The sequence below is a fragment of the Rhinatrema bivittatum genome, chromosome 2, assembly GCF_901001135.1.
Source record: "Rhinatrema bivittatum chromosome 2, aRhiBiv1.1, whole genome shotgun sequence".
NCBI classification, from domain to species: Eukaryota; Metazoa; Chordata; class Amphibia; order Gymnophiona; family Rhinatrematidae; genus Rhinatrema; species Rhinatrema bivittatum.
Genome location: NC_042616.1, coordinates 816,127,792 through 816,155,239, shown reverse-complemented (window position 1 = coordinate 816,155,239; position 27,448 = coordinate 816,127,792). Strand labels below are relative to the sequence as shown.

General features: G+C 49.1%; 1 protein-coding gene across 3 annotated transcripts in view; it reads left to right on the top strand.

Moving 5' to 3' along the window:
- Positions 1–27,448, top strand: part of IQANK1 (IQ motif and ankyrin repeat containing 1) — a 129,233-nt gene that overhangs the window by 81,032 nt on the left and 20,753 nt on the right. For all 3 annotated transcript variants that reach the window (XM_029592279.1, XM_029592277.1, XM_029592278.1), the window contains 4 exons: positions 1,256–1,310; positions 6,155–6,247; positions 12,551–12,659; positions 21,949–22,045. In XM_029592279.1, coding sequence (XP_029448139.1) covers positions 1,256–1,310; positions 6,155–6,247; positions 12,551–12,659; positions 21,949–22,045 — 354 coding nt within the window. The remainder of the gene's footprint in view (positions 1–1,255; positions 1,311–6,154; positions 6,248–12,550; positions 12,660–21,948; positions 22,046–27,448) is intronic.

Below are 27,448 nucleotides of genomic sequence, written 5' to 3'. Positions count from 1 at the left end.
GGTTGGGACTTGAGGCGTTTGGATGTCCGTCGAGTACTCCTGCGGTACTTGGAGGTAACTAATGAGTTTCTAGGTCGGATCACTTGTTTGTGTTGTGGAATGGGCCCAAGAAGGGTCCTTCAGGCATCCAAGACAACTATCGCCCGCTGGTTGAAGAGCGCAATCGTGTCCACATACATTGGCTGCGGAAAGTCTGTTCCTGATGGGCTTAAGACTCACTCTCTGCGTTCTCAGGCGGCTTTGTGGGCTGAAAGCCAGTTTGTGTCTTGCCAGGAGATTTGCAGGGCGGCCACTTGGAAATCCTTACATACGTTTGCTAGGCATTATCGCTTGGATGTTCGTGACCAGTCGACTGAGTCCTATGGGAGCAGCGTGATTCGAGCGGGACTCTCTGGGTCCCACCCGATTTAAGGTGGCTTGGGTACATCCCAGCAGTCTGGACTGATCCTGGTACGTACAGGGAAAGGAAAATTAGTTTCTTACCTGATAATTTTCGTTCCTGTAGTACCAAGGATCAGTCCAGACGCCCGCCCAAGTCATTTTCGGGAGAGTCCGCTCGAGTTTCTATCTGATTTCTTCGCTTCTTGCAGTGATCTATATCTTCAGGTTATGGTACTAAGTATTGTTGCACATTATATGGTAACTTGTTCTAAGGTTCGTTTCTATTTTAATACATAGGGAGACAGGTTTGTTTATGTCTTTAGGGCAATGTTGCTACTTGATCTGGTCAGTGGTTGAAGTTTGAACAGGTTGATTACTTGGCGGAAGTGTTTGTTTAGTTCCTTCTGCTTTGATATCAAATATACTGAGGGATCGCAGGTGGCACACCAGGTTATATGGGGTGCTTTTCAGCTTTTCTCTGACTCCATCTGCTGGAGGGGAGGCATAACCCAGCAGTCTGGACTGATCCTTGGTACTACAGGAATGAAAATTATCAGGTAAGAGACTAATTTTCCTTTGAATAAGATGGCTCTGGTCAGTGCTGTCGCTTTGTGAGGGTCCCCCAGAGACAGAGTGTCTCAGATTTGCTTTGTTGTTCTAAACTTTTGTCAATCCTAAGGAGGCACTGACCTGCACTGCAGAGGCTCTTGAAGGAGCACCTGTGGCCCCTGAGCAAGACTAAAGCTATTGAACCCAGGTGTTTTATGTTGTGGAGCAGTCCTGAGGGGGGTCCCCGAAAGAACAGCTTCAGTTTATACCAGTCAAGTTGAATGCTGCTTAAGCCAGTAATAACACTCATGTTTCTACACCACAGAATGAGAAATGAGGTCCTCAAGCTGACAACGGAACATGAGCGCTGTCAGAAAGAGGTCAGACATGAAAAATGGACTCCAGCATCCCACCAGACCCAGTGCAGGGCTCCCGATAACCTGTTCCTAACCCCAGGCCAAGTGCGGGGCTCCCGATAACCTGTTCCTAACCCCAGGCCCAGTGCAGGGCTCCTAATAACCTGTTCCTAACCCCAGACCCAGTGCGGGCTCCTAATAACCTGTTCCTAACCCCAGGCCCAGTGCAGGCTCCTAATAACCTGTTCCTAACCCCAGACCCAGTGCGGGGCTCCTAATAACCTGTTCCTAACCCCAGACCCAGTGCGGGGCTCCTAATAACCTGTTCCTAACCCCAGACCCAGTGCGGGACTCCTAATAACCTGTTCCTAACCCCAGACCCAGTGCGGGCTCCTAATAACCTGTTCCTAACCCCAGGCCCAGTGCAGGCTCCTAATAACCTGTTCCTAACCCCAGACCCAGTGCGGGGCTCCTAATAACCTGTTCCTAACCCCAGACCCAGTGCGGGGCTCCTAATAACCTGTTCCTAACCCCAGACCCAGTGCGGGGCTCCTAATAACCTGTTCCTAACCCCAGACCCAGTGCGGGCTCCTAATAACCTGTTCCTAACCCCAGGCCCAGTGCAGGCTCCTAATAACCTGTTCCTAACCCCAGACCCAGTGCGGGACTCCTAATAACCTGTTCCTAACCCCAGACCCAGTGCAGGGCTCCTAATAACCTGTTCCTAACCCCAGACCCAGTGCGGGGCTCCTAATAACCTGTTCCTAACCCCAGACCCAGTGCGGGGCTCCTAATAACCTGTTCCTAACCCCAGACCCAGTGCAGGGCTCCTAATAACCTGTTCCTAACCCCAGACCCAGTGCAGGGCTCCTAATAACCTGTTCCTAACCCCAGACCCAGTGCGGGCTCCTAATAACCTGTTCCTAACCCCAGACCCAGTGCAGGGCTCCTAATAACCTGTTCCTAACCCCAGACCCAGTGCAGGCTCCCGATAACCTGTTCCTAACCCCAGACCCAGTGCAGGGCTCCTAATAACCTGTTCCTAACCCCAGGGTGAGTGCAGGCTCCTAATAACCTGTTCCTAACCCCAGACCCAGTGCGGGACTCCTAATAACCTGTTCCTAACCCCAGGCCCAGTGCGGGCTCCTAATAACCTGTTCCTAACCCCAGGGTGAGTGCAGGCTCCTAATAACCTGTTCCTAACCCCAGACCCAGTGCAGGGCTCCTAATAACCTGTTCCTAACCCCAGACCCAGTGCAGGCTCCTAATAACCTGTTCCTAACCCCAGACCCAGTGCAGGGCTCCTAATAACCTGTTCCTAACCCCAGACCCAGTGCAGGCTCCTAATAACCTGTTCCTAACCCCAGACCCAGTGCAGGGCTCCTAATAACCTGTTCCTAACCCCAGACCCAGTGCGGGGCTCCTAATAACCTGTTCCTAACCCCAGACCCAGTGCAGGGCTCCTAATAACCTGTTCCTAACCCCAGACCCAGTGCAGGGCTCCTAATAACCTGTTCCTAACCCCAGACCCAGTGCAGGCTCCTAATAACCTGTTCCTAACCCCAGACCCAGTGCAGGGCTCCTAATAACCTGTTCCTAACCCCAGACCCAGTGCAGGGCTCCTAATAACCTGTTCCTAACCCCAGGCCCAGTGCAGGCTCCTAATAACCTGTTCCTAACCCCAGACCCAGTGCAGGGCTCCTAATAACCTGTTCCTAACCCCAGACCCAGTGCAGGGCTCCTAATAACCTGTTCCTAACCCCAGACCCAGTGCAGGGCTCCTAATAACCTGTTCCTAACCCCAGACCCAGTGCAGGGCTCCTAATAACCTGTTCCTAACCCCAGGCCCAGTGCAGGCTCCTAATAACCTGTTCCTAACCCCAGACCCAGTGCAGGGCTCCTAATAACCTGTTCCTAACCCCAGACCCAGTGCGGGACTCCTAATAACCTGTTCCTAACCCCAGACCCAGTGCAGGCTCCTAATAACCTGTTCCTAACCCCAGACCCAGTGCGGGCTCCTAATAACCTGTTCCTAACCCCAGACCCAGTGCAGGCTCCTAATAACCTGTTCCTAACCCCAGGCCCAGTGCAGGCTCCTAATAACCTGTTCCTAACCCCAGACCCAGTGCGGGGCTCCTAATAACCTGTTCCTAACCCCAGACCCAGTGCGGGGCTCCTAATAACCTGTTCCTAACCCCAGACCCAGTGCGGGACTCCTAATAACCTGTTCCTAACCCCAGACCCAGTGCGGGGCTCCTAATAACCTGTTCCTAACCCCAGACCCAGTGCGGGCTCCTAATAACCTGTTCCTAACCCCAGACCCAGTGCGGGCTCCTAATAACCTGTTCCTAACCCCAGGCCCAGTGCAGGCTCCTAATAACCTGTTCCTAACCCCAGACCCAGTGCGGGACTCCTAATAACCTGTTCCTAACCCCAGACCCAGTGCAGGGCTCCTAATAACCTGTTCCTAACCCCAGACCCAGTGCGGGGCTCCTAATAACCTGTTCCTAACCCCAGACCCAGTGCGGGGCTCCTAATAACCTGTTCCTAACCCCAGACCCAGTGCAGGGCTCCTAATAACCTGTTCCTAACCCCAGACCCAGTGCAGGGCTCCTAATAACCTGTTCCTAACCCCAGACCCAGTGCGGGCTCCTAATAACCTGTTCCTAACCCCAGACCCAGTGCAGGGCTCCTAATAACCTGTTCCTAACCCCAGACCCAGTGCAGGCTCCCGATAACCTGTTCCTAACCCCAGACCCAGTGCAGGGCTCCTAATAACCTGTTCCTAACCCCAGGGTGAGTGCAGGCTCCTAATAACCTGTTCCTAACCCCAGACCCAGTGCGGGACTCCTAATAACCTGTTCCTAACCCCAGGCCCAGTGCGGGCTCCTAATAACCTGTTCCTAACCCCAGGGTGAGTGCAGGCTCCTAATAACCTGTTCCTAACCCCAGACCCAGTGCAGGGCTCCTAATAACCTGTTCCTAACCCCAGACCCAGTGCAGGCTCCTAATAACCTGTTCCTAACCCCAGACCCAGTGCAGGGCTCCTAATAACCTGTTCCTAACCCCAGACCCAGTGCAGGCTCCTAATAACCTGTTCCTAACCCCAGACCCAGTGCAGGGCTCCTAATAACCTGTTCCTAACCCCAGACCCAGTGCGGGGCTCCTAATAACCTGTTCCTAACCCCAGACCCAGTGCAGGGCTCCTAATAACCTGTTCCTAACCCCAGACCCAGTGCAGGGCTCCTAATAACCTGTTCCTAACCCCAGACCCAGTGCAGGCTCCTAATAACCTGTTCCTAACCCCAGACCCAGTGCAGGGCTCCTAATAACCTGTTCCTAACCCCAGACCCAGTGCAGGGCTCCTAATAACCTGTTCCTAACCCCAGGCCCAGTGCAGGCTCCTAATAACCTGTTCCTAACCCCAGACCCAGTGCAGGGCTCCTAATAACCTGTTCCTAACCCCAGACCCAGTGCAGGGCTCCTAATAACCTGTTCCTAACCCCAGACCCAGTGCAGGGCTCCTAATAACCTGTTCCTAACCCCAGGCCCAGTGCAGGCTCCTAATAACCTGTTCCTAACCCCAGACCCAGTGCAGGGCTCCTAATAACCTGTTCCTAACCCCAGACCCAGTGCAGGCTCCTAATAACCTGTTCCTAACCCCAGACCCAGTGCAGGGCTCCTAATAACCTGTTCCTAACCCCAGACCCAGTGCAGGCTCCTAATAACCTGTTCCTAACCCCAGACCCAGTGCAGGGCTCCTAATAACCTGTTCCTAACCCCAGACCCAGTGCAGGCTCCTAATAACCTGTTCCTAACCCCAGACCCAGTGCAGGGCTCCTAATAACCTGTTCCTAACCCCAGACCCAGTGCAGGCTCCTAATAACCTGTTCCTAACCCCAGACCCAGTGCGGGCTCCTAATAACCTGTTCCTAACCCCAGGCCCAGTGCAGGCTCCTAATAACCTGTTCCTAACCCCAGACCCAGTGCAGGGCTCCTAATAACCTGTTCCTAACCCCAGACCCAGTGCAGGGCTCCTAATAACCTGTTCCTAACCCCAGACCCAGTGCAGGGCTCCTAATAACCTGTTCCTAACCCCAGACCCAGTGCGGGCTCCTAATAACCTGTTCCTAACCCCAGACCCAGTGCAGGCTCCTAATAACCTGTTCCTAACCCCAGGCCCAGTGCAGGCTCCTAATAACCTGTTCCTAACCCCAGACCCAGTGCAGGGCTCCTAATAACCTGTTCCTAACCCCAGGCCAAGTGCGGGACTCCTAATAACCTGTTCCTAACCCCAGACCCAGTGCAGGGCTCCTAATAACCTCTTCCTAACCCCAGACCCAGTGCAGGGCTCCTAATAACCTCTTCCTAACCCCAGACCCAGTGCAGGGCTCCTAATAACCTCTTCCTAACCCCAGACCCAGTGCAGGGCTCCTAATAACCTCTTCCTAACCCCAGACCCAGTGCAGGCTCCTAATAACCTGTTCCTAACCCCAGACCCAGTGCAGGGCTCCTAATAACCTGTTCCTAACCCCAGGCCCAGTGCAGGGCTCCTAATAACCTGTTCCTAACCCCAGGCCAAGTGCGGGACTCCTAATAACCTGTTCCTAACCCCAGGCCCAGTGCAGGCTCCTAATAACCTGTTCCTAACCCCAGGCCAAGTGCGGGACTCCCGAGAGGTTTGAAATCCCAGCGTTTTCCTCACAAAATCGCCCCCCTAGCTGGGAAACGTCATCTTGCCGCGGGGTCGGGGGTCACGCCGCTGGACCGCATTAATCTTGGGCCGACGCTCTGCCCTCCGGACAGGTCTCTTCCCCCTCCCCGCTGATGCCGTTCTCGTCCCCTCCCCGTCCCCTTTCCTTCCTCAGCTGCAGCAGGCCTACTGTGAGCTGAACCGGAGGATCACGGAGCACGACAAGTGCATGGTGAAGCACAGGGACAAGACCGAGCTGACCCTGCAGGTAAGGAGGGGCGGCAGGGGCTCATCGGGCGCACGTTCCTTCTGCGAAGCCGGTGCAGAGAAGAGGAACACCAGACCCCCCCCCCCCCCCCAGCTGATAGCTTTTCACGTTCCCACTTGTACAGTGCCCTAAATCAGGGCCCCCCCCCCCCCCATGAATTACAAAAGTCATGGGAAAGGGAAGGAGCAGGGGAGGAAGCTCTCTGGGGCCAAAGGCTTCACGGGGATGCTCGCTCGCATGGTCCTTCTGTAGAGGAACACAGACTCCTGGTCCCATGGAAGCGCTGCTAAGACCCCCGCCAGCTGGCATCATAGGCAATTCTGCTACTGAATCAAACCAGATTTAAACTCCATTAATCTGGTGGTGCCGGGCTCTGTATCGCCGTGCCAGTCCCCCGAGCCCTCCAGTCCCTTAGGGGTGACAGGCTCTGCGCGTTCTCAGAAAAACCTTTTCAATATTTTGCGTTCTGGGAAAGCTTTCTTATCTCCGTGCCATCAAATGTCGTCAGACACTTGTGTGGCTGATTTGTCCCGGTGTCCATGCAGCACACCTGCTACAAAGTGTAACCCTCTTTTTTGCTGGGTTGGATGTGTCCCAAAGGGCCATAAAAACATTTATAGACGGAGGCTAACTTCCTGGGCTTGTTTTCCCCTCTTTCCTTGTCCCAAGGTGGTGGGTCCTTTCTACTGGGGGGAAGGCTGACCCTTCAAGGCCCAGCTGGTGTCATGAAATCCCTCCTGTTTCATGCTACTGTGCTGGCTATCGCAGGTAGTGCTGCAGGGAACAGACAGGACACAGATTGGGTGGTTAAACTGCTCATTTTAACCTCTGTGCTCCCAGTGGGATATCCACGGTGCAGACTCTTCTTCCCCTCCTCTATATAAGTGTGACCTCGGTACAGTGTCCTGAGCTAGAGCTTATCTCTCAGGGAGTGAGCGGATAAGATACCCCAGTTGGGCGGGGAAATTCCTGTGTGTGAGGAGGATCACCTTAGTCTCAAAACAGTTGTACCTGAGGTCCACACGAGTCCAGTTCCTCCCCAGCCTGTGTGCTGTATCCCAAGATGGAGATCCGTTTGGGGGTCTCCAACGCTCTTCTCTCTGATCCTCAGATTCCTTCTGATGTGACATCTTCGTTGGGATAGGACTGCTGCTGGATGAACTGGCCAGTATAGTCCAGCTTCAACCGTGAGGAGTGTCGGCAGTAAAAGCTCCTCGCAAACCAGAAAGGGGAAAAACCCTTCCCAAACCCTCAGGCTTCCTCTGAGCTGAAAATCACTGCAACGCCTCAGCTGCAGGGAGAGGTGCACCCAGACCTTCCTACACCTGGGCCTCTGTATCTGGGGCTTGTCCCTCTCCAGGCTGGAGCAAGATCTCACCCCAGGCAGAACTCCAACTAAAGCCATGACTCTGGAGGCAGGTCCTGACAGGCAAGGGGGTGCACTGCAGGAATCCCCTCTCAAATCAACTTCTTACGCTCCAGAAGCCAAACCAAAAGGGCCACACACGCTATACTCCTAGGCAGGGATTCAGCCATTTCAGATATCCTGAAGGGGAGGTGCTGATGGGATGTCCTCTCCTTGCTATCTAAGGGCAGAGATCTAGGACCACCTAGTGGAGATCTTTACACAAGTAAGCGATTTTGCTTTCCTTATCTTCCCCCCAGACCAGTCCAGATGCATAGGTTTTTCCTCCCTACCAGAGGATGGAGACAGAGAACAAAAGCTTCAGTGCACTCTTGGCACGTAAGCTACTGTGCCACCTGAAGGCCCGTTCCCTGTACGTACCCGGATGAGTCCAGGACAGCTGGGTTTTGCCTCCCTTCCAGCAGATGGAGACTGAGAAAAGCTTCGAGAGCGCCCTCTCTTAGCCTGGTGTGCCACCTGCATCTCTCCAGTATTTCTCTGTCTCCAGCAAATGGAGGTGGTGCAAAACCTGCGGTCATGAAGCAATTTAGGTTTTTACAAAAAAAAAAAAAAAGGAACAGCCTCTATCAGCTTGTGTTTGTTGTTTTGATCAGGACAGGACAAGAAGGAACTCCTTTCTTTCCTCCCAGGGGGTTAGCAGGTCCCGGTGGGGCCAACCCCCCTGGTAGCAGGCACTGCAGGAGCAGGGTTCGGAAGCCCTCTGCGCTCCCCGTGGTTTGTGAAGCGCCGGGGGTGATACCGGTGGTCCGGGTCACCCCCCTCACTGGGATTCGAAGCAGCCTGCTTTTCTGCCTGGTATCGGGCCGTTTATTTGCTCTCCGAGGTGCTTAAGAAAAAAAAATAAAAGTAAGCACAGGGGGAGCAGCGAGGCAGGGAGCGCGGCGCGGCCGTTGCTTTTTCCTTACACTCAGCGGGCGAACGTCTGTTGCGGCAGGCTCGGGGCTTTCTTCACTGTTTGGGCGCCTTCAGCTTGCTCCTTTCCCGCGGTGGCCATGCCGCGCGATCCTCACTGTTCTGCCGGCGGAGCGTCAGCCGCTCGGCTGTCTCGCGCTCAGGTCTTTTTGCTCTCTTTGCCTCCCCGGCGGGGAGGGACCGTCGAGAGCGGCGGCAGGAGCTTCAGGGAGGTCCCGTGGTGCGGGTAAGTGACCCATTGCGCAGCAAAGCGCGGGAACGGCGGCCATCTTAAAAGCATTTTCAGCCGCTCAGGAGGAGGGGGATCTCCCGCCGGCTCTGTCGCTTGCTGCAGGGAGTCCGGGGGGACCCTCGGGGCCCTTTGTCGGATTTTTTCTGACGACGACCCAGGTCCCCTGGAAGGGGAACTGGGAGGCCAATCTGATTTTAATCTGGACTTTGTGCTCTTAATGCACAAAACCTATTTGGCTACTCAGACTCAGCCAGGCGGCACTTTTAGGCAGAGTCCAGATTCTGGTGCACCCTGGGAGGTTCCCCAGGAGTCCGGAGTCCCCGGAGTTTATTCGAGTACAGAAGATCCGGAGCCCCTCGCTGAGGGGCAGCACGAGTGACTCTCCTTCTGGGTTTTCAGAGCTCGGGGATCAGTTAAGCCACGATTCTGCCCCGGCTCCTCCTCTCACTGGGGGACCGATCAGGATGAGGACCCGGATTAGCCTCTGCCCCTGGATGGTGGTGATCCCAAAGTTGTCCGCTACTTTGAGAGGGAAGAGTCGGATCCTTGATCCCGTATGTTCTGGAGCAAATGGGCATTGCGCTTCCTCAGGCGGGCCCGAGGCTATACATGATGGATCCGGGCCTGGCCCGCTAACGTGACCCAGCCAAGACTTTTCCATTTCATCAGACGGCTCAACAGCTGTGGTCCTGGAATGGGATACTCCGGAGACGGGCCTAAGAGTGGGCCGGGCTATGGACAAACTTTGCATTTGCCTGAGGAGACTTGGGAGCTGCTGAAGTTTCCTATGGTGGATGCTTCATTATCAGTGGTCACAAAGAGGACCACGATCCCGGTGGCAGGGGCAGCATCCTTAAGGACCTACAGGAGTCGTCCCCCCCGAAGCGAAGTTTGTGAATTGTCGGCCCGAGGCATTCGAGCGCAGGCAGAGCGCTTGGAGGCGGCAGTGGCCTATGGGGCGGATGCCTGTTCGGTCACGGATCGAAAGAGCGGAAAGAAGCGGCAGTCCCAGGCTGCAATTTCTTCATCTCAGGCAGAAGTAGTGAGAGTGAGAGTGGTGGCAGCATCTTAGAGGCCGCTCCTGCCGTGAAGGGAACTACAGGGGAGGATTCTACAGACCATCCTTTCTTAATCCTTGTCGTGGAGGGCTTGGGGACCCCTCAGAAGACGACTGGGTCTTATCTGAACTGCACTTTGAGTCAGAGGAGGAAGAAGTAACCTTTTCCCCCAGAATTTGTTTTGTTGATGCGCAAGGCCTTTTTGGTTTAAAAAAAAAAAAAAAAAAAAAAAAAAGTGTCTGCATTTGGGATTTCCTGCTTAAAAGATCTTCACCTGAGGGTCATCAACTGGCAACTCGTCCCAAGAAGGGGAGTTTAGAGTCTGATCCAGGCTCGGAGCTGGATTTTGGAGTTTCTGGGGAGAATTCTCTAGTAGAGTTTCCAGTAGACCTCCCAGGGAATGTGGATGCAAATTGGGATCCTCTGGAGGAAAGTAAGCAGAAGGTGATAATCCTAAGGTGGTGATCCTAGAGGCGCAGTCCATATGTATTCCATGCATTAAGAAAGGTGAGAGGAAGGCAAAACGATTACCAGCATGGTTAAAAGGTGAGGTGAAGGAGGCTATTTTAGCCAAAAAAAATCCTTCAAAAATGGAAGAAGGATCCATCTGAAGAAAATAGGAAAAAGCATAAGCATTGTCAAGGTAAGTGTAAAACATTGATAAGACAGGCGAAGAGAGAATTTGAAATGAAGTTGGCCATAGAGGCAAAAACTTTAAAAAATATATCCGAAGCAGAAAGCTGTGAGGGAGTTGATTGGACCTTTAGATGACCGAGGGGTTAAAGGGGCTCTTAGAGAAGATAAGGCCATTGCAGAAAGACTAAAATCTTTGCTTCCATGTTTACTAATGAGGATGTTGGGGAGATACCAGTTCCAGAGATGGTTTTCACAGGTGATGAGTCAGACGAACTAAACGAAATCACTGTGAACATGCACCTTTCAGTTTTATTCTATTTCCCTCATTTTATCAAAGTTTCCCTTTTGATAATTTAGTTCAAATTTGATCATGTTATGATCATTATTGCCAAGTGGCTCCACCACCATTACCTCTCTCACCAAATCCTGCGTTCCACTAAGAATTAAATCTAAAATAGCTCCCTCTTTCGTTGGTTCCTGAACTAATTGCTCCATGAAGCAGTAGTTTATTCCATCCAAGAATTTTATGTCTCTAGCATGTCCTGATGTTACATTTACCCAGTCAATATTGGGATAATTGAAATCTCCCATTATTATTGCACTGCCAAATTGGTTAGCTTCCCTGATTTCTCTTAGCATTTCATCATCTGGCTGACCATTTTGTCCAAGTGGACGGTAGTATACCCCTATCACTATACTCTTACCCAACACACATGGGATTTCTACCCATATAGATTCTACTGAGCATTTAGTGTCAATCTCCCTTTTGAGACCATTGGGAATGAGTGGATTGAATTTAAAAATCCAGCGTTGTTCACGAGTCAAAAAAGTTGGAAAATTGCCATCATGAGGAAGTGTAGGAAAACATTCTAGTACAAAATACTGTAAATCAGAAGTGGCATGGTTTATATCAAACAGTCCAAAACACCGCACTAAATAGATTCAACTATATCACAATAAAATCCAAATTGTGCTTAAATGAATTATCAGGAGGAAAAGACTTCAGATACCAAATCGACTGTCCAATGAGGGTGGGGTTGCACGTGTTAAGCCAATCAAAAAAAGCTGTAAAACTGAATAATAGAGCCAGTCCAAACCAAAAAAATGTCATCAATAAAACAATATTTTTGATCTCTAAGTGGCTCAAATCACCTCACGTATTTAATATAAAAAAAACACCACACCACTCATGAGGATTAATTCATATACCAATTCAAAAATATTTTTTTGAGGGATTCAGTATCGGAGACTGTCGTGCTATTTCAATCTCCAGGCTCTTGCCGGCATTGGGCTACAACCAGTATCATCAATAAGCACTTGATTTCACGTCATATACTGCTTCCCTCATTCTATTTTAATTTTACTTCCCAAAATAATTTTATTTTAACTTATTCTAAAGCCAATATTTTCTTTTATACTTATATATTTTTATACTTAAAAGCGTATTAATTAGTTCCCCAAATCTGAATATACTTATCTTAAATTTTAATCATTTTTTATCTAGCCCGCTGCGTTCACTCCACTAAGTTCACCCGACTGACAATGTTTCGGCATCGTCTTATGCCTTCTTCAGGGGACATTCCTGTGTCATCGTTTAAAACAATTATTCTGAGGCTGTTGGACCATTTGTGAATATTATTGCAACACACCTGTTCCCTTGCTGCATAGTAGCTTAAGTACCAAGAGTGCGGTGAAGCTTTTGTTCTCTGTCTCCATCTGCTGGTATGGGAGAAAACCCTGTGTGTCTGGACTGGTCTGGTGGGAGTCAAGGAAAAGCAAATTAGCAGGTAAGAACCAATTTTTCCTTATCTCCCTGTGCCTCAGTTCTAATCCCGGCTCAATCACAGACTCTGAGTAAGTCACTTTATTTCTGGAGTTAACCTTCGTTATAACGACACGGACATTGTTCCTTCTCCCTGGTTCCCTGTGGTTCTTTTCTTTAGCTCTCTGGTACTCAGGCTCCTTTTCTGCTCTCAGCAGCCAGCATGTGCACATTTACCACTGCCCTGGATTGATGGTTTGTTCCTTTTTTTTCCCAGTCTATCCATGATGCAGAGGCCACGGTGGAGTCTGTGAGGATAACAGCGATGAAGGCAGAGGAGAGACTATCCCTAGCAAGACTTCGTCTTAGGGAACAGACAAGTTCTGGTGAGGGGAGGGCAGACAGGGAAGACAGAAACTGCAGATTATGAGTAGGACAGATAAGGGAGGGAACTGTGGGTGGAGCCTTAGAATATATTTTATATTTTTATTTTAAGGAGTCATTCATTAAGTCAGTTTAGGCCATTTGTTGTGATAAAATACTGTTTTTCATATGAAAAATGCACTAATGAGATAATGCATTTCAAATAACTTGCGTTTGAATGCGCCCAGGCACTGGGTGTATTAAAATGAGCTCTTCCTTATCATACCGCAGATCATTCCAGATGAATGGGGTTTTTCAACCTGTCACGTAACACCGCAGCACTACACTGGCAACCTTTTACCTGCCAACTGGGTTACTGCTTGCCTCTGGGCAACTTCCCCACCCAACAGCTATACCTTGGTGGTTTCTAGGGACACTGAAACACTTCACAACCCCTAGAAAAACAGCCACAGACTAAATGTACACAATATCGAGATCGCTAATCAGTCTAAGACTGGCAGAGCTAAGTTTATTTTGAAAAAGTAGGAACTGTGAACCGAGAAAATATTTAAACTGCTAACAGAAACAGGTAAAACAAGGATTATAGTGCAAAAGTTAATTGAATACTTTAACTGAATACTTTTCACTACCTAGTTAGATTCCCACTGGTCCTCTTCCTTCGGGGTGCGAAGCATCTCTGTCCCCCAGTATGCCTCGTTTGTCCATTGTGGAACCTTAATCTGGCACTCAGGGTCTTGTGTGAAGCCCCCTTTGAGCCTCTAAAGCGGGCTACTTTAAAAGACCTCACGTTAAAGACTGTATTTCCAGTGGCTATATGTTCAGCTCGTGGAGTGTCTGAACTTCAGGCCCTTTCTTGCAGGGAGCCTTTTCTGCGTATCTCGGCTTCTGGAGTCTCTCTTAGAACAGTTCCGTCTTTTTTTTTTCTTTTTTACCGAAGGTGGTCTCCTCATTCCATGTGAACCAATCGATGGAGCTTCAGACGTAGAAGCGGAAACGCCGCACACTCGGGAGTTGAAGCACTTAGACATCCACCGAGTTCTCCTGTGCTAACTGGAGGTCACAAATTCCTTCACGGTTTCCGATCATTTGTTTGTCTTGTGGAATGGCACAAAGAAGGGCCAACATGCATCCAAGGCAACTATCGCTCAATGGTTGAAAGAGGCTATTTCGTCTGCTTACATCTGCAGAGGCAGACCTATTCCTGACGGGCTGAAAGCATACTCCTTGCGTTCTCAGGCCGCTTCATGAGCTGAGTGTCAGCTAGTCTCGCCGCAGGAAATCTGTAGGGCGGCGACCTGGAAGACGTTGCATACTTTTGCTCGTCATTATCTATTGGACATCCAGGCTCCAGACGTTACCAGTTTTGGCAGTGGAGTCATTCGAGCGGGACTCTCAGGGTCCCACCCTGCCTAGGGAAGCTTTGGTACATCCCAGCAGTCTGGACTGATCCGGGTACGTACAGGGAAAGGAAAATTGGTTCTTACCTGCTAATTTTCGTTCCTTTAGTACCACAGATCAGTCCAGATGCCCTCCATTAATGAGGGTTTATTGCTCAGCTTTTCCATGAGAGTCTGCTCAATACTTTGTTTTGTAGTCCAAGGTATCAGAAGAAGACAACATATCACTCTTTTTCTATATTCACGTTGCCCAAGGTTGGGCTTATTTTCATAATTACCTGTTTGTCTTGTTGATCTGGCAAGTTAGTCTGCAATGTTACTAGTTATCTGCGTTGAGACTGTTTATACTGAAGAGATGCAGATGGCACACCGGTCTAATAGGGGGTGCTCTACAAGTTTTTCTCTGTCTCCATCTGCTGGAAGGGAGGCAAAACCCAGCAGTCTGGACTGATCCGTGGTACTACAGGAACAAAAATTAGCAGGTAAGAACCAATTTTCCTTTCCCTACAATGACTGTCAAGGAGGAACCAAGAATCAGACGGTGGCTCGAGAGGCCTGGAAGTTGATTCTCTGGGCAGAGCAGCACTTGGAGCGGATGGCAGCATCTCACATTGGACAACGTTCAGGCGGATTTTCACAGTAGGAAAAATTTAGACCCCAGGGAATGGGAGCTGTCAGAGGCAGCAATATGCCCCATTCACAGAAGATGGGGGTATCCCCGTATGGACTTAATGGCAACCAAAGAAAACACAGAGATGTCACGGTTTTAGAGCCACTGAAGAGAACATGGTACAGAAGGAATCAATGCTTTGGTTCTGCCATGTACTCAAGGGATTCTTCTTTATGTCTTCCCTCCGTGGCCTCTGGTGAACAAGGAATTACAGTGGATAGAGAACCATTTGGGCAACGTGATTTATTTATTTAAGGTTTTTCATTACCGACATTCGTTGTTGGACATCATATCGGTTTACAGGCAACATGGAGTCAGCAACAGAGCTTTACAGTGTAACCAATATAACAACTTTTACAGAGTAACTATAATAGTTTAACAGAAACAGCTAAGCAGATGATATTTGTTAAGTGCAGCGGTAACAGTGATCCTGGTAGCTACTGAGTGGCCATGTCAACCATGGTTCCCAGATCTGATCATCATGGCCATAGAACCGCTTAGGTTCAGACATCGGTAGACTCTTCTCCACTAGAGCTCAATATTTTCGTGTCAGGTGGTTCACTTCTGTCTTGTGGCTTCGCTTCTGAGAGGAGATGACTAAGACAAAGGGGATATTTTGAAGCAATTATTTTCATCTTATTGCAGGCTAGGTGACATTCTACATCCTTGGCATATTGGTGAATTTGGAGGGTCTTCGAGTCCTGGTCTGCTGTTGACAAGAGTGCCATCTCAGCCTGTTGAGGCTATGGTGTTGCATATTTTGGCTTTTTGACAGAAAGGCTCTGATCAAGGGACTGGCCTTTAACTCAGAGTCCAGGTAGCAACATTGGGTTGACTCCAAGGTAAGGTGCAAGGGTATCCTCTGTCTGCACATCCAGATGTTATACAGTTCCTTCGTGGAGCTAAGAACTTGCTTCCTCAGGTGCCGAACATTTGTCCATCTTGAATTCTGAATCTAGTCCTTAGAGGATTGTGTGAGGCTCGGTTTGAACCACTAAAGAGGGCTACGTTTAAATACTTGACTCTTAAAAGGGTTTTCTTGGTGGCTATTTTTTCAGCCAGGAAAATTTCAGGGCTCCAGGCACTGTCATGTTAAGATCCCTTACTACAGATGTTGGATTCGGGGGTATCTTTATGCTTGGTGCCTTCTTTCCTGCCTAAGGTAGTCTCTGTGTTCCATCTTAGTCAGACAGTGGAACTTCCAGCTTCTACAGATTTGGATTCCTCTGCGTCTCATGTGAGAGAGCTTAGGCTCTTAGATGGGAGACGTGTATTATTGAGGTATCTACAGGTCACTAATGATTTTCATAAATCGGATCACCTCTTTGTACTGTGGAGTGGTCCAAAGAAGGGGAGATAAGGCTTCTAAGGCTATAATTGCATGGTGGTTTGAAGGAAGTGATCGAGTCAACTTACATTTCTAAAGGGCGCCTCGTACCAGGGGATTTAGGGGCACACTCAACTCATTCTCAGGCAACCTTCTGGGCTGAGTCACAACAGGTGTCTCCATATGAAATTTGCAGGGCGGCTATTGGGAAGTCGTTGCACACTTTTGCTAGGCATTATTGCTTGGTTGTCGGGGCTCCATCTTCCATGAGCTTCGGTGAGTGTTCTACGAGTGGAACTATCCAGATCCCACCCAAGTTAAGGAGAGCTTAGGTACATCCCAGGAATCTGGACTGATCTGGGTATGTACAGGGAAAGGAAAATTGGTTCTTACCTAATTTTAGTTCCTATAGTACCACAGATCAGTCCAGAGTCCCGTCCCATTTACTGGGGGGAGTCCACTGCTTGTTAATTTGGGAAACGAGTTTTTCATTGTCTCTTTGGACAACTTCACCTTCCTCCGGCTTGCTAGAGGGGAGGAAGCTTGCTTAAAAATTTATGGTTGTTGCTGTCATCTTGGCTTGGGTACAGGTCGATACTGAGGGACTGCAGGTGGCATAATACTGGGTTATGTACAATGTCAGTGAAACTTGCTCTGTCTCCATCTGCCTGCAGGGAGGCAAAACAGAGGACTGATCTGTGGTACCACAGGAACAAAAATTAGCAGGTAAGAACCAATTTTCCTTTTCTCCATTCCTTTCCTAATAATCCCTAGCACTCTATTTGCTTTCCTGGCTGCTGCTGCACACTGAGCAGGATAAAGGATGAGGATAAGGATCCCTTGGAGGAGGGGGAGATTCCAGTGGTAGAGTGGAATGACCCTAACGTGGTCCAGCTCTTCCAAAAGGAGGAATTACTCTCTGTGATCTCAGGTTCTTAAGGAACTTGGGAATAAAGAGGTTGGAGCTGAATCAGAATACAAAAGTAAAGATCCATCATGGAAGGACTTAAAGGTCCCAATTAAGGCATTCCCCTTCCACTGTACAGTAAAGAACTGGTGTTTAGGGAGTGGGACATCCCTGAGGCGGGTTTGAAGGTTGGCAGGCCTTAGTGAAGCTTTACCTCTTGCCGGAGGAAGCTTTGGAGCTATTAAAACTGCCTAAGGTGAATGTCTTAGTCTTGGCAGTGACCTGTACAGTTCTAAAAGATTTCCAGAATTGTGAGATGGAACTACATCTTAAAAGGATGTTAGAGGTCTGGACCTTGGGCATATGTGTGGGTATGTGTAGTAGCTCCGTGGTGCGGGCCTGCTTGCGTTGGATACAACAGATTCTAGTAGAGGGGGTGGGTGCCTCTCTTTCATCGAAAGAAGCAAAGTGTTAGGAGGTTGGGTTAGCCATTATAATAGTTGATTTGTATGATTTGCTTCACACATCAGCCAGAAATATGTCAGCAGTCTCAGCTAGGAGACTGCTATGATTGTGTAATTGGGTGGGAGATGTTTGGTCCAAGTCACAGCTCAGCAGTCTCCCCTTTAAGGGCGAGCTGTTTGGAGGGGGCTTGGAGCAGCTGGTGGAGCACCTGGGAGAGTCCAAGGAGCATGGGATGGGCGAAGATAAGCCCAAGGGACACAGGAAGAATTTTCCCAGTAGACAGAAGTACCAGGAGGCACAGCACTACCAACTGGGAAAGGGATTCTCCTTATAATGCCAATTTTCAAACAATTGCAGTACTTTCAGGGAACCCTGCCTGGATCTGGTGCCCAAGGTCTTAAAGGAGCACAATGACATGCCCTATGTCCACTCTGTGGGTGAGAGCATCGAGGGCCATTTGGCCCTGTTTCACAAGGAGTGGACCAAGATAACAATGGGCCAGTGGATTCTCTCCATCATAAACGACAATTACACCTTAAAATTTTAACACTCTGGCACAAGGCAATCATTGTTTCTCCATGTATCTCCAGTGTCAAGAAGGCCGCAATTCGATTCATGCAGGAGCACCTGCTAAGGCTGGATGCAGTACTTCTAGTTCCCCTGGGGTAACAGGAGTAGGTAGATATTCCATCTATTTCATGGTTCCAAAGAAAGAGGGCATCTACCAACCCATCTTAGACATCAAGAAGGTGAATGCATCACTGCGGGTGTCTTGCTTTTGAATGGAGATTCTGCGCTCAGTCATCTCAGTGGTCAGACAAGGGACGTTCTTGGCATCCCTTGATGTCACAGAGGCTTATTTGCATTAACCCATTCAGAAGGTGCTCCAAAACTTCCTCATATTTGCTGTGCTGGGGGAACATTTCACTTTTGAGCACTTCCTTTTCGTCTCGCAATAGTGCTTCACACATTTACAAAGGTGATGGAGGTCATGACAGTAGCCCTCAGCATGGAGGGCATTCTGGTACACCCTTATCTATACAACTGGCTTATTTGGGTGTAATCTTGGGAAGCTTGCCAACAGTTGGTACAGCGGATGATGCAGAAGTTGCAATCCCTAGGTTGGGTTGGGTATCTGGCAACAAGTCACTTGGTTCCATTGTAGTCACTGGAATACTTAGAAGCGTGCATCAAAACCGATGTGGGCAAGATGTTTCTCACTTCAGAAAGAATACTGAAGTTACGAGGATAAATTAGAAAGTTACTGCACTTCCTGAATCCCAGGGTCTGGGATAACTTGCAGGTTTCTTGGCTCCATGGCATCTATGCTAGATCTAGTTCCCTGGGCATCTGCACACATGCACCTGCTGCAGAACCATGGATGTCACACTGGAATCCTCAGTCGAGGATTTCAAGCTCCTTCTTTGGGAGGCCAGATCAAGTCTGTCCTGATGGCTCTCATGGGTTCACAGGGTTCCTGATTGGGATCTAGATTCAGGGGCCTCAGACCCAGTGAAAGGAGGAGAGGACTAAATCCTGGAGGGGCTTCTGAGTCCCGCGAAGACTTTTCTGTTTGATCAGATGACTAAGGCCATGGGGTTCAGGGAAACATGCCAGAGGTGAACTTGAAAACTGATAGGGCCAAGGTGAAGCTTTATCACCTTTCAAGCAGGTGGATGCCTTGGTGTCGGTGGTCACAAAGACCACCAGTATTTTGGTCAAAGAATTGGGGTCACTTAAGGGCTCCCAGGATCGGAAGATGGCGTTGCATCTTAAATGGATTTGTTTTAGGTCTCTGCCTTGGCGTTCTGAACTGCTGTATGTTCTAGTGTCATAGCGAGGGCGTCTTTGCAGTGGGCACAGCAGGTTCTGGTGGCAGACTTCGAGGAGGCAGCAAAGCAGCTAGAACAGTGACAGAAAACTCCAGTCCTCGAGGGCCACATACAGGCCAGTTTTCAGGATATCTACAATGAATATACATGAGAACGATTTGCATGCTCTTCCTCCATCATATGCAAATCTATCCCATGCATATTCATTGTGGATATCCTGAAAACCTGGCTTGTTTGTGCACTCAAGGACTGGAGTTTGCCATCACTGGGCTAAAATCTGGCATGGCTTTTATTGTTGATACAATTTATGATTTGCTGCACACAACAGTAAGGAATATGGTGTCTGTGTTCTCTGCTAAGTGGTTGCTCTGGTTATGCAACTGGACAGCGGACAGGTGGTCCAAGTCCTAGGAAGGTGAGGTTACTCCTCCCACAGGAAGCTAGATTGAGTCTTTCCTTGGTGACTTTCCTCAGCAATTTATCCAAAGGTGTGGACTTGGAGATCCTGCAGTGAGTGACAGTGATCATGAATACCAGTTTGGGCAACTGGGGGGCCGTTTATCAGTGCCTATCAGCACACAGTCTGAGGACTTGGTTGAAGATGTCCTAGTCCATCAATCATTTAGAGACAAAGGTGATCAGGAGGGCCTAAACTGAGATTTCTGCCTCTGGTCAGCATTCAGGTGGTAAAGATACTCTCGGATAATGCAATGGCATATAGAAACAAGTAGGGAGGAGCCAAGAGCCAAGCGGTGTCCCTGGAACTGGGAAAGTTGCTTCGATGGGTGGAATGGTACGAGGTCGCCATCAGCTTCTCACATCACCAGCCTGGAGAATATACAGGCAGACTTCTTGAGTAGGCATGTTCTGGATCCCAGGGAGTGGAAAATGGTGAAAGAAGAGTTCACTCTAAGGTTGACGTGGGGGATCCCCCTTGAGGATTTAATGGCGACAGGATGCAATGCCAAGGTGCCGAGGTTTTTCAGTTGCAAACGAGAAGCAGGTTCTGCGGATTTGGATGCCTTGTTGCAGCTGTGGCTGCAGGGGTGGGGGGCCTCCAGTATATATTTCCCCCTTGGCCTTTAATAGGTATCCTGGGATGTACCTCATCCAGCCCTATGACTTTGACCACTTTCAGGTTTCCTAGTTCCTCCCAAACACTCTCCTCTGTAAATAGGGATGTATCTACTCCACTCTCATCTGTACTTTTGCTAGCCAGCAACAGTCCTTCTCCAAAGTCTTCTTTAGATCCATATCTAACTATTTTAGAGCCTATTCTACTAGAGCTCAGGCAACTTCATGGACAGAAAGACAGTTTTCTCTTCTGGAGATTTGTAAGACAGTAACTTGGTCTTCTCTACACTCATTCTCAAAATATTACCACTTGGATGGAGGGAGGAGGCCTTATTCGTCTCTGAGGTATTGAGAGCTGTTTGGCACTGTCCCGCCCTATTCAGGAGTAAGCTTGGGTATATCCAATTCATCTGGACTGGTCTGACTGGATGAAAAGGAAGGAGAAATTAGTTTACCTGATAATTTCCTTTTCTTGAGTCCAGTCAACCCAGTCCAGGATCCTTCCTATATGATCAAACTTGCATGAATTTTCATTAAGATTGCAGCATACTGGAGAACATCTGCCATGTTTCAACAAAGCAGGCAAGTGCTTTCAAGAATGTATATAATGTTTATGCTGCCTAATGGTTGTTTTTCTTTTGGAAGCCCTCTGGTTTAAAAAAAAATTAAATAACAATGTAGAGGAATTTAAAGTTATCCCCAATTAGCTTGTTACCGATAATACTGGCAGATTGAGGTCAGCATGGGTGAATATATGGTGATGACAGTGAACCTGTTGATCTCTATTTCCATTTGCTGGTTGGAGAGCATAACCCCTTTGCCTGGACTGGTCTGACTGGACTCAAGGAAAGGAATTACTGAGTAAAACTAATTTTTCCTTGGTTGCCTCCCTGATCAGTTTCCTTCTTGCTTGGCCATCCATTTTGGAGGGACAGCCTGATCTAGGCTGGGGTCTTGGTGTTACCATACACCTTCCCATTCTCAGTAATCACATTGACCATGCTCTGAGGGATATTCAAGGACTTTGCAGTTCTTCTATGCCCATCCCTAGATCTGTGCCTTTCCACAACTTTGAGCTGGAGCTCTTTGGACAGCTGACCTGTTGCTCATGGTTGAGTCTTTAGCTTGTAAATTCACTACCAGTAGAGAGAACCAACAGGAGCTGCTGATACCCCTTGAGGCCTGCATTAGAAGACGATGAGCCACAAATGGGTCAGGTTTTCAGATTGTTCACCATGAATATGCATGAAATAGATTTGCACCCAGTAGAGGCAGTGCAATCGAATGTCTCTCATGCATCTTTATGGTACACAGCCTGAAAGTCTGACGAGCTGTTTGTGACTCTCGCGGACTGGAGTCGGCCACCCCTGCACCGGAGCTTTAAGTATTTAGGGGGGGGGGGGGTGGACACTTTTCCAACAGCGCTATTCCATGTTTTCATTTCTCCTTTAATTTTCTAAGGAATTCTGAAGTATAGTTTTCCGTTTGTAGTTGTGGGGTAGGATGTGTGGAGACATGGAACAAGCACTGGTTTGGCAAGCAGTTTGGAAGAGTGTTAGATGTACTTCATTCAGCCTCTGCTGTAGAAACAGAGTTTCTCCCTTTTCCTCTCTCTCCAGGGACAGACTCTGGCCTGCCAGGGCTTAAGTGCTTTGTGCAGGAACTCGATGAGGTGCTGTTGAAGGATGTCGGCAACAAAGTGCGTCTGGATGGACGGTAAGAGGAGAAGTGGAACTGCTGTCTAATAATCCCCCCCCCCTCTCTCTCTCCATACCCCCCTTGGTGCCCTGCTGTGTACAGTGGGTGCTAGAGGCCCAGTCCCTGGTGTGTGCATTACCCATCACCCGCGTCGTCACTGTGGCAGGGGTGGCAGAAGACGTGGTATGTTCCTGAGCAGGGCTGGAAGGGGAGAAGAGCTTTGCTCCTGGGTCCTGGACTCAAGAAAAAAAGTCTCCACCCTCAGAGAGGTGCTCCAAAAACAAAACATGTTTAGCAAAAGTCCTTCCACGGAAATGGTGCATGGATAAACCGGATAAGCAATAGGTCCCCATCCACGCACCCAACAATGTGGAATGGGCAGAATGTCCTGCATTCACTCTGGCACCACTTCCTGCTGACTATACCAGGGAGCTGCCGCCCCTTTCAGGACTCCCGGGGAGCTGCACGTGTGCCAGGGACAGAATCCTCTCATCGGGGCAGGCACAGCCTCCTCTCCTCCCAACGCGTGGGGCACCGCGCTGGCACCTGTCTACGAGCGCCTCTCCGGAGCGGCTAACCGGCTCCATTCCTCCACAGGAAAGGGAAGTCCAGGAAAATCAGGGGCTGGGGGGTTTGCTGGACACCATCACATCCAGACCCCCTTCCCTCCCCCTGCGGTCTCGGCTACCACGAGCCCATGAAAGGAAGCTATTACTTTGGGTATTACATTTGATTCTTCATCCAGAATCTGCGCCAGGTACAGCGGTCATTTCTTTTTACACCTTCTCCGTCAGCTAAACTCTTTTCTAGATATCGGTGACCTTAAAACTCTTGCAAACCCCTTTATTCTGAACTGGTTGGATCCTTCTAATGTTCTTTACCATGGACTTCCTTCATCCTTGCATCACAGACTTCAACTGGTTCAAAACACGGCGGCAAGACATCTTTGGAGGAAAAAACCCCCCAAATTTGACCAGGCTACGCCAGTATTACTTCCGTTCCACTGGTTGCCTCTTTATATTGCATGCAGTTCAAACCGGGTGCTTGGCATTTAGCGCTTTCCATGGTGGCTCTCCCCCATATCTGGCAGATTTATGACCCCATGTCAACCTGGTCATTTACTTCCATCTTCTCAACAAGCAGGGAACTCGAGAGATGGCTGCTTCTTCCTCTGGAGCTCACGCCCAGCAGCTCCCGTTGGCGGGGGCTGCTGGAGGCCGCTTTCGCCGCCGGCTCCCTCTGCCTGGATGAATGCACGGCCCCCGCCGGCAGTGAATGAATGCCCGTGCAATTTTGGCGCTCAAGGCAGTCACATGCCGTGACCTCAAGCGTCGTGACGTCACGCCTTGAGTGCCGAAATCGCTGGGGCATTCATTCACTGCCGGCGGGGGCCGTGCATTCATCCAGGCAGAGGGAGCCGGCGGCGAAAGCGGCCTCCGGCAGCCCCCGCCAACGGGGACTGCCGGAGGCTGCTTTCGCCGCCGGCTCCCTCTGCCTGGATGAATGCACGCCCACCCGCCCGCTCCGGCCGCGGCCTGGATCGAACACGCGCCCCACCCGCCCGCCGGCTCCCACCGCAACCTGGATCCAATGCGCGCCCACCCGCCCGCCGGCTCCCTCTGCCTGGATGAATGCACGCCCACCCGCCCGCTCCGGCCGCGGCCTGGATCGAACACCCGCCCACCCGCCCGCCGGCTCCCACCGCCGCCGCCGCCTGGATGTAACGCACGCCCATCCGCCCGCCGCCGCCTCGATGACCGCATGCCTGGGGGATTCGGAAAGTGACAGGTATTTATACACATATATATAAACAACTTACGCTGCAATGTTAATATGGAGGTCGTCCATGGTTTTTTACACTTTACTCCCTTTGGTTTTACCCCCATTTTTTACATTTTATTCCCTTTTGTTTTAATTTTCGCCCTGTGCCTTGCTTCGGGAGGAGGGGAACCATCCACTTCCTGGTGCCTGTCATTTCAAATGTCATTTGAAATGACATTTGAAATGACAGGCACCAGCGCACCCAGGTTACTGTATAGGCGCTGTATTAGCGCCTATACAGTAAAATGGGTTGCGCGGGCCTAACGCTTGCCTAACGCTTTGCAGACGCGGCTTGCATTTGCATGCAATTTGATGAGCGTATCGAGCGCTAGGTGAAGAGAACTGTGCGTGAGGGGAACGAGGGTGCGCCTGGCACTGCCGCACTCTTTCTAACGCGGCATAACTGTATCGACCTGACATAGATTTGTTGCCTCTGTAATAGCTCCTTTTAATTTGTCCCACTGTGGTTCTACCTCACCCATTTTCTCCCGGTCTTCTAGTTCTTCCTCCAGGAACATTCCCATTTTGACAAAGTCCATATTTTTGAAAAAGCTGTTTTCAAATACTTTTTCATTCTATTACTTTAGTTTTACTATTATGGTTGATGATATGTTCTTGATTTTATTATTGTTTTGTGAGGAATGATTATGATTTTGGAATTCCATTGTTGCACTGCATATAGAGCCTGGCTTCTTGTGCTTTCCAGTTCAGTTTTTGTCTGCACATTTCTGTTTATTTCTTTATGGCTTCTTGGCTCTGTATTTGGTGAGGTTCTATCTGCGTTCTGCACCTGTGACTGAGGTGAGGTTTTCTGCTGGCATGTAGTTTCTGTTTAGGAATCTACAGCAGCCTGGCTTGTTCCGTTTTCCCAATAGGAGGTGTACTGACGTTTTAGGGCCTGGTGTAATAGTTGCAGTTTTGCCTTTTCATAGGTAAGGTTATTACTGTTTGAGTGCTGGCAATCAGTGCCATTTTGGTATGGGAGGTTTACTATACTGTAATTGTAAGTCAGTTTACTTATGGTGTTCTGAGGGCCAAGCCCACATCATACGCACTTTACAATGTGCCTAGCTACCTTCATTTTCAGCTTTCTTTTTTTTTTTCCTGGAGATTTGAATGTGATGATAAAAAAAAAATATCAGTGACTTTTCCACTGAATTTTTCTTCTGTGTTATAAGCAAGTCATTTTTCCACTGATATTTTTTTTATCATCACATTGACATTCCCAGGCAAAATAAAATAAAAACTGAAAACGAAGGCCCCTAAATGGGCTTAATACCATATGGGTTCCAAGGGTCTTTTTTGCAGGGTTTTCTGGTTGGCACGACAATAGTGCATATAAAAATAATATATATTTGTGATATTTTTACCTCACAAAACTATGAATGTCCTTCTCCATGTAAACTCGGTTATAAATGCACAAGTTTTAATTGTGTGTGGGGAAGGCTGGGAAGGAGGTGGGGTGCAAGGCCCGAAGAGAGATTCACCCCCCTCTTCCTCTTGAGGGAGAGGCGGGCGGCAGGTCTTAGGGTTCCTGGCAGTGCGGCAGGATTACCAGCTTCCTCTGGGACCTCTGACCCCGGCTCTCCTCCTCTATCAATGCTTGCCCTCCCTCCCTGAAAGTGGCAATAATCAAAAAGCGGGCTTGGACCCAGAAACAGTGGACAGGCACAGTCTCTGCCCCTTCCTGTCCAAACCCACAGAAAAAGCGGTTTGATTTCTAATCGCGTTTTGGGTTTAAATTGTGTTAAAATATCATAAGGAGGGTTCACAATTTTTTCTCGCACATTGTATGGGACTGAAGAAAAGGAAATACAAATATTTTCTTATATAAAATTATACATCACAAACATTAAAAATAAACTCCCTCCGTACATATCCCCCTGCCCCCATCTTAGGTCCTTTCAATACCTCAGGTGGTCCCTGCTCTTCATTCACTGGGATTATTCGGGATGTAACTGATACAGCTCCTAGACTCAGTAAGATTAGCTGGAAGAGCCAGGCCTTCAGTGTCTTCCTGCCACATAATTTCCCCCTACCCATGATTCTGGGGTGTAGCAGATGAAACCTGCATGCCGAGTGCATGGTAGCCTGGCTATTTGCAGAGACGGGGTTGCAAGCAGCCCCTGCTGGGAGGACCTCGCCGCTCTGATTGCCTTACATATCATCCATAGTGTCTGCTAGATACTGTATCTCAGCCTAGATGAGCTTGACCCCGATTCTGCTGGTAATAGGAAGCCAATGGAGTTCTTGCAAGATTGGAGTGAAGTGATGTCTCCGGGTTTCACCAGCCCAGAACCTGGCCTACGAGCGAGGCTCACTCCTGCATGGTATGTCCAAAGCAAACCCCACTGACAAGCAACACCTGATCTGAAGCCCATATCTACAAAAGGACATTCCCTGTACGTACCCGGATCAGTCCAGACTGCTGGGTTATACCTCCTCTCCAGCAGATGGAGACAGAGAAAAACTTGAAGGGCATTAATCACGGTTTGACAAGTTAGAGTGGGAGAATATCTACATGCATATTAAAATCACCTAGTTCAATAGCAGGTCTGTCCAACTTCATGTTATTGCTAACAAATTCAATAATGGGAGAGCAGTTATGATCTAGCAGTCCTGGAGGACAGTAAAGTAAACAGATTTGTAATTTTGCAGCTTCAAACCATGCAATTTCATAAGGAGGAGCAATTTGCTCTTTTGTTAATTTTAGTTGAGTTCTTTTTTTTTTTTTGCAATGAGCATTAATCCTCCTCCCTTTTTACCTGATCTTGATATTGAGAACGTTGTATATCTTTGGTTGTCAATTTGATTGCCTAAAACTGTATCTGTATTCTTTAACCATGTTTCAGTAATATTGATGAAGTCGGGTTTTGAATCTTCAAGGAGGTTGTTGATTATAGGCAGTTTTTTTCCAATCGATTGAGCATTAAACAATAGAAAAGTTAGCAGCAAACAAATGTTATATAAGATAGCGCTTTTAATGGGAATGTTAACAAGTGTGCGAGCATAATTTTGTCTTACTTTAGTCCTCTGCTGTTTTGAAGAGCTGTTAATCCCATTTCCAAGACATAGTGGAATCGATTTAGCGGCCATCTTCAAAGTCCTTAATGAGAGAAACAAAATAGATTAAACAATATTTTACGTTTTTATGAGCTCGCACGAAGGGGCGCACAAAGGGGCAAGCCCCTTTGTTGTGCGACGCCAGGTGTGCAGTGCCTCCAACCCATCAAGCGATGGGTTTATGACCCTCTCGGCGCCTTGGTGACATCAGGCAAGAGGCGTGGTCAACCACCGAGAGGGGAAGCAGCGCAGCAGTTTGTTCCGGGGCCGGGCTGGCTGAAGGTAAAGAACGGAGAGAGCCTCTTGTTTGTCCGAGGCAGGCAGTAGCTTGACAGGCAGGCAAGGTTGCAGAGTTCAATGTTGGGCCCGTCGCTTGCCCTTATGATTGCATAGAATAGCATGACCAGGAGAGAGCGGACCCTGTCATTGATGGCGTGAGGGGTCCACTAAAGGAAGTTGATGGTCAGGGAGTGAGATTCCCCTGAGATCGATCTGAAGGTGCGCAGAGCAATTACTAAGCTGTACCCATTACCAGAG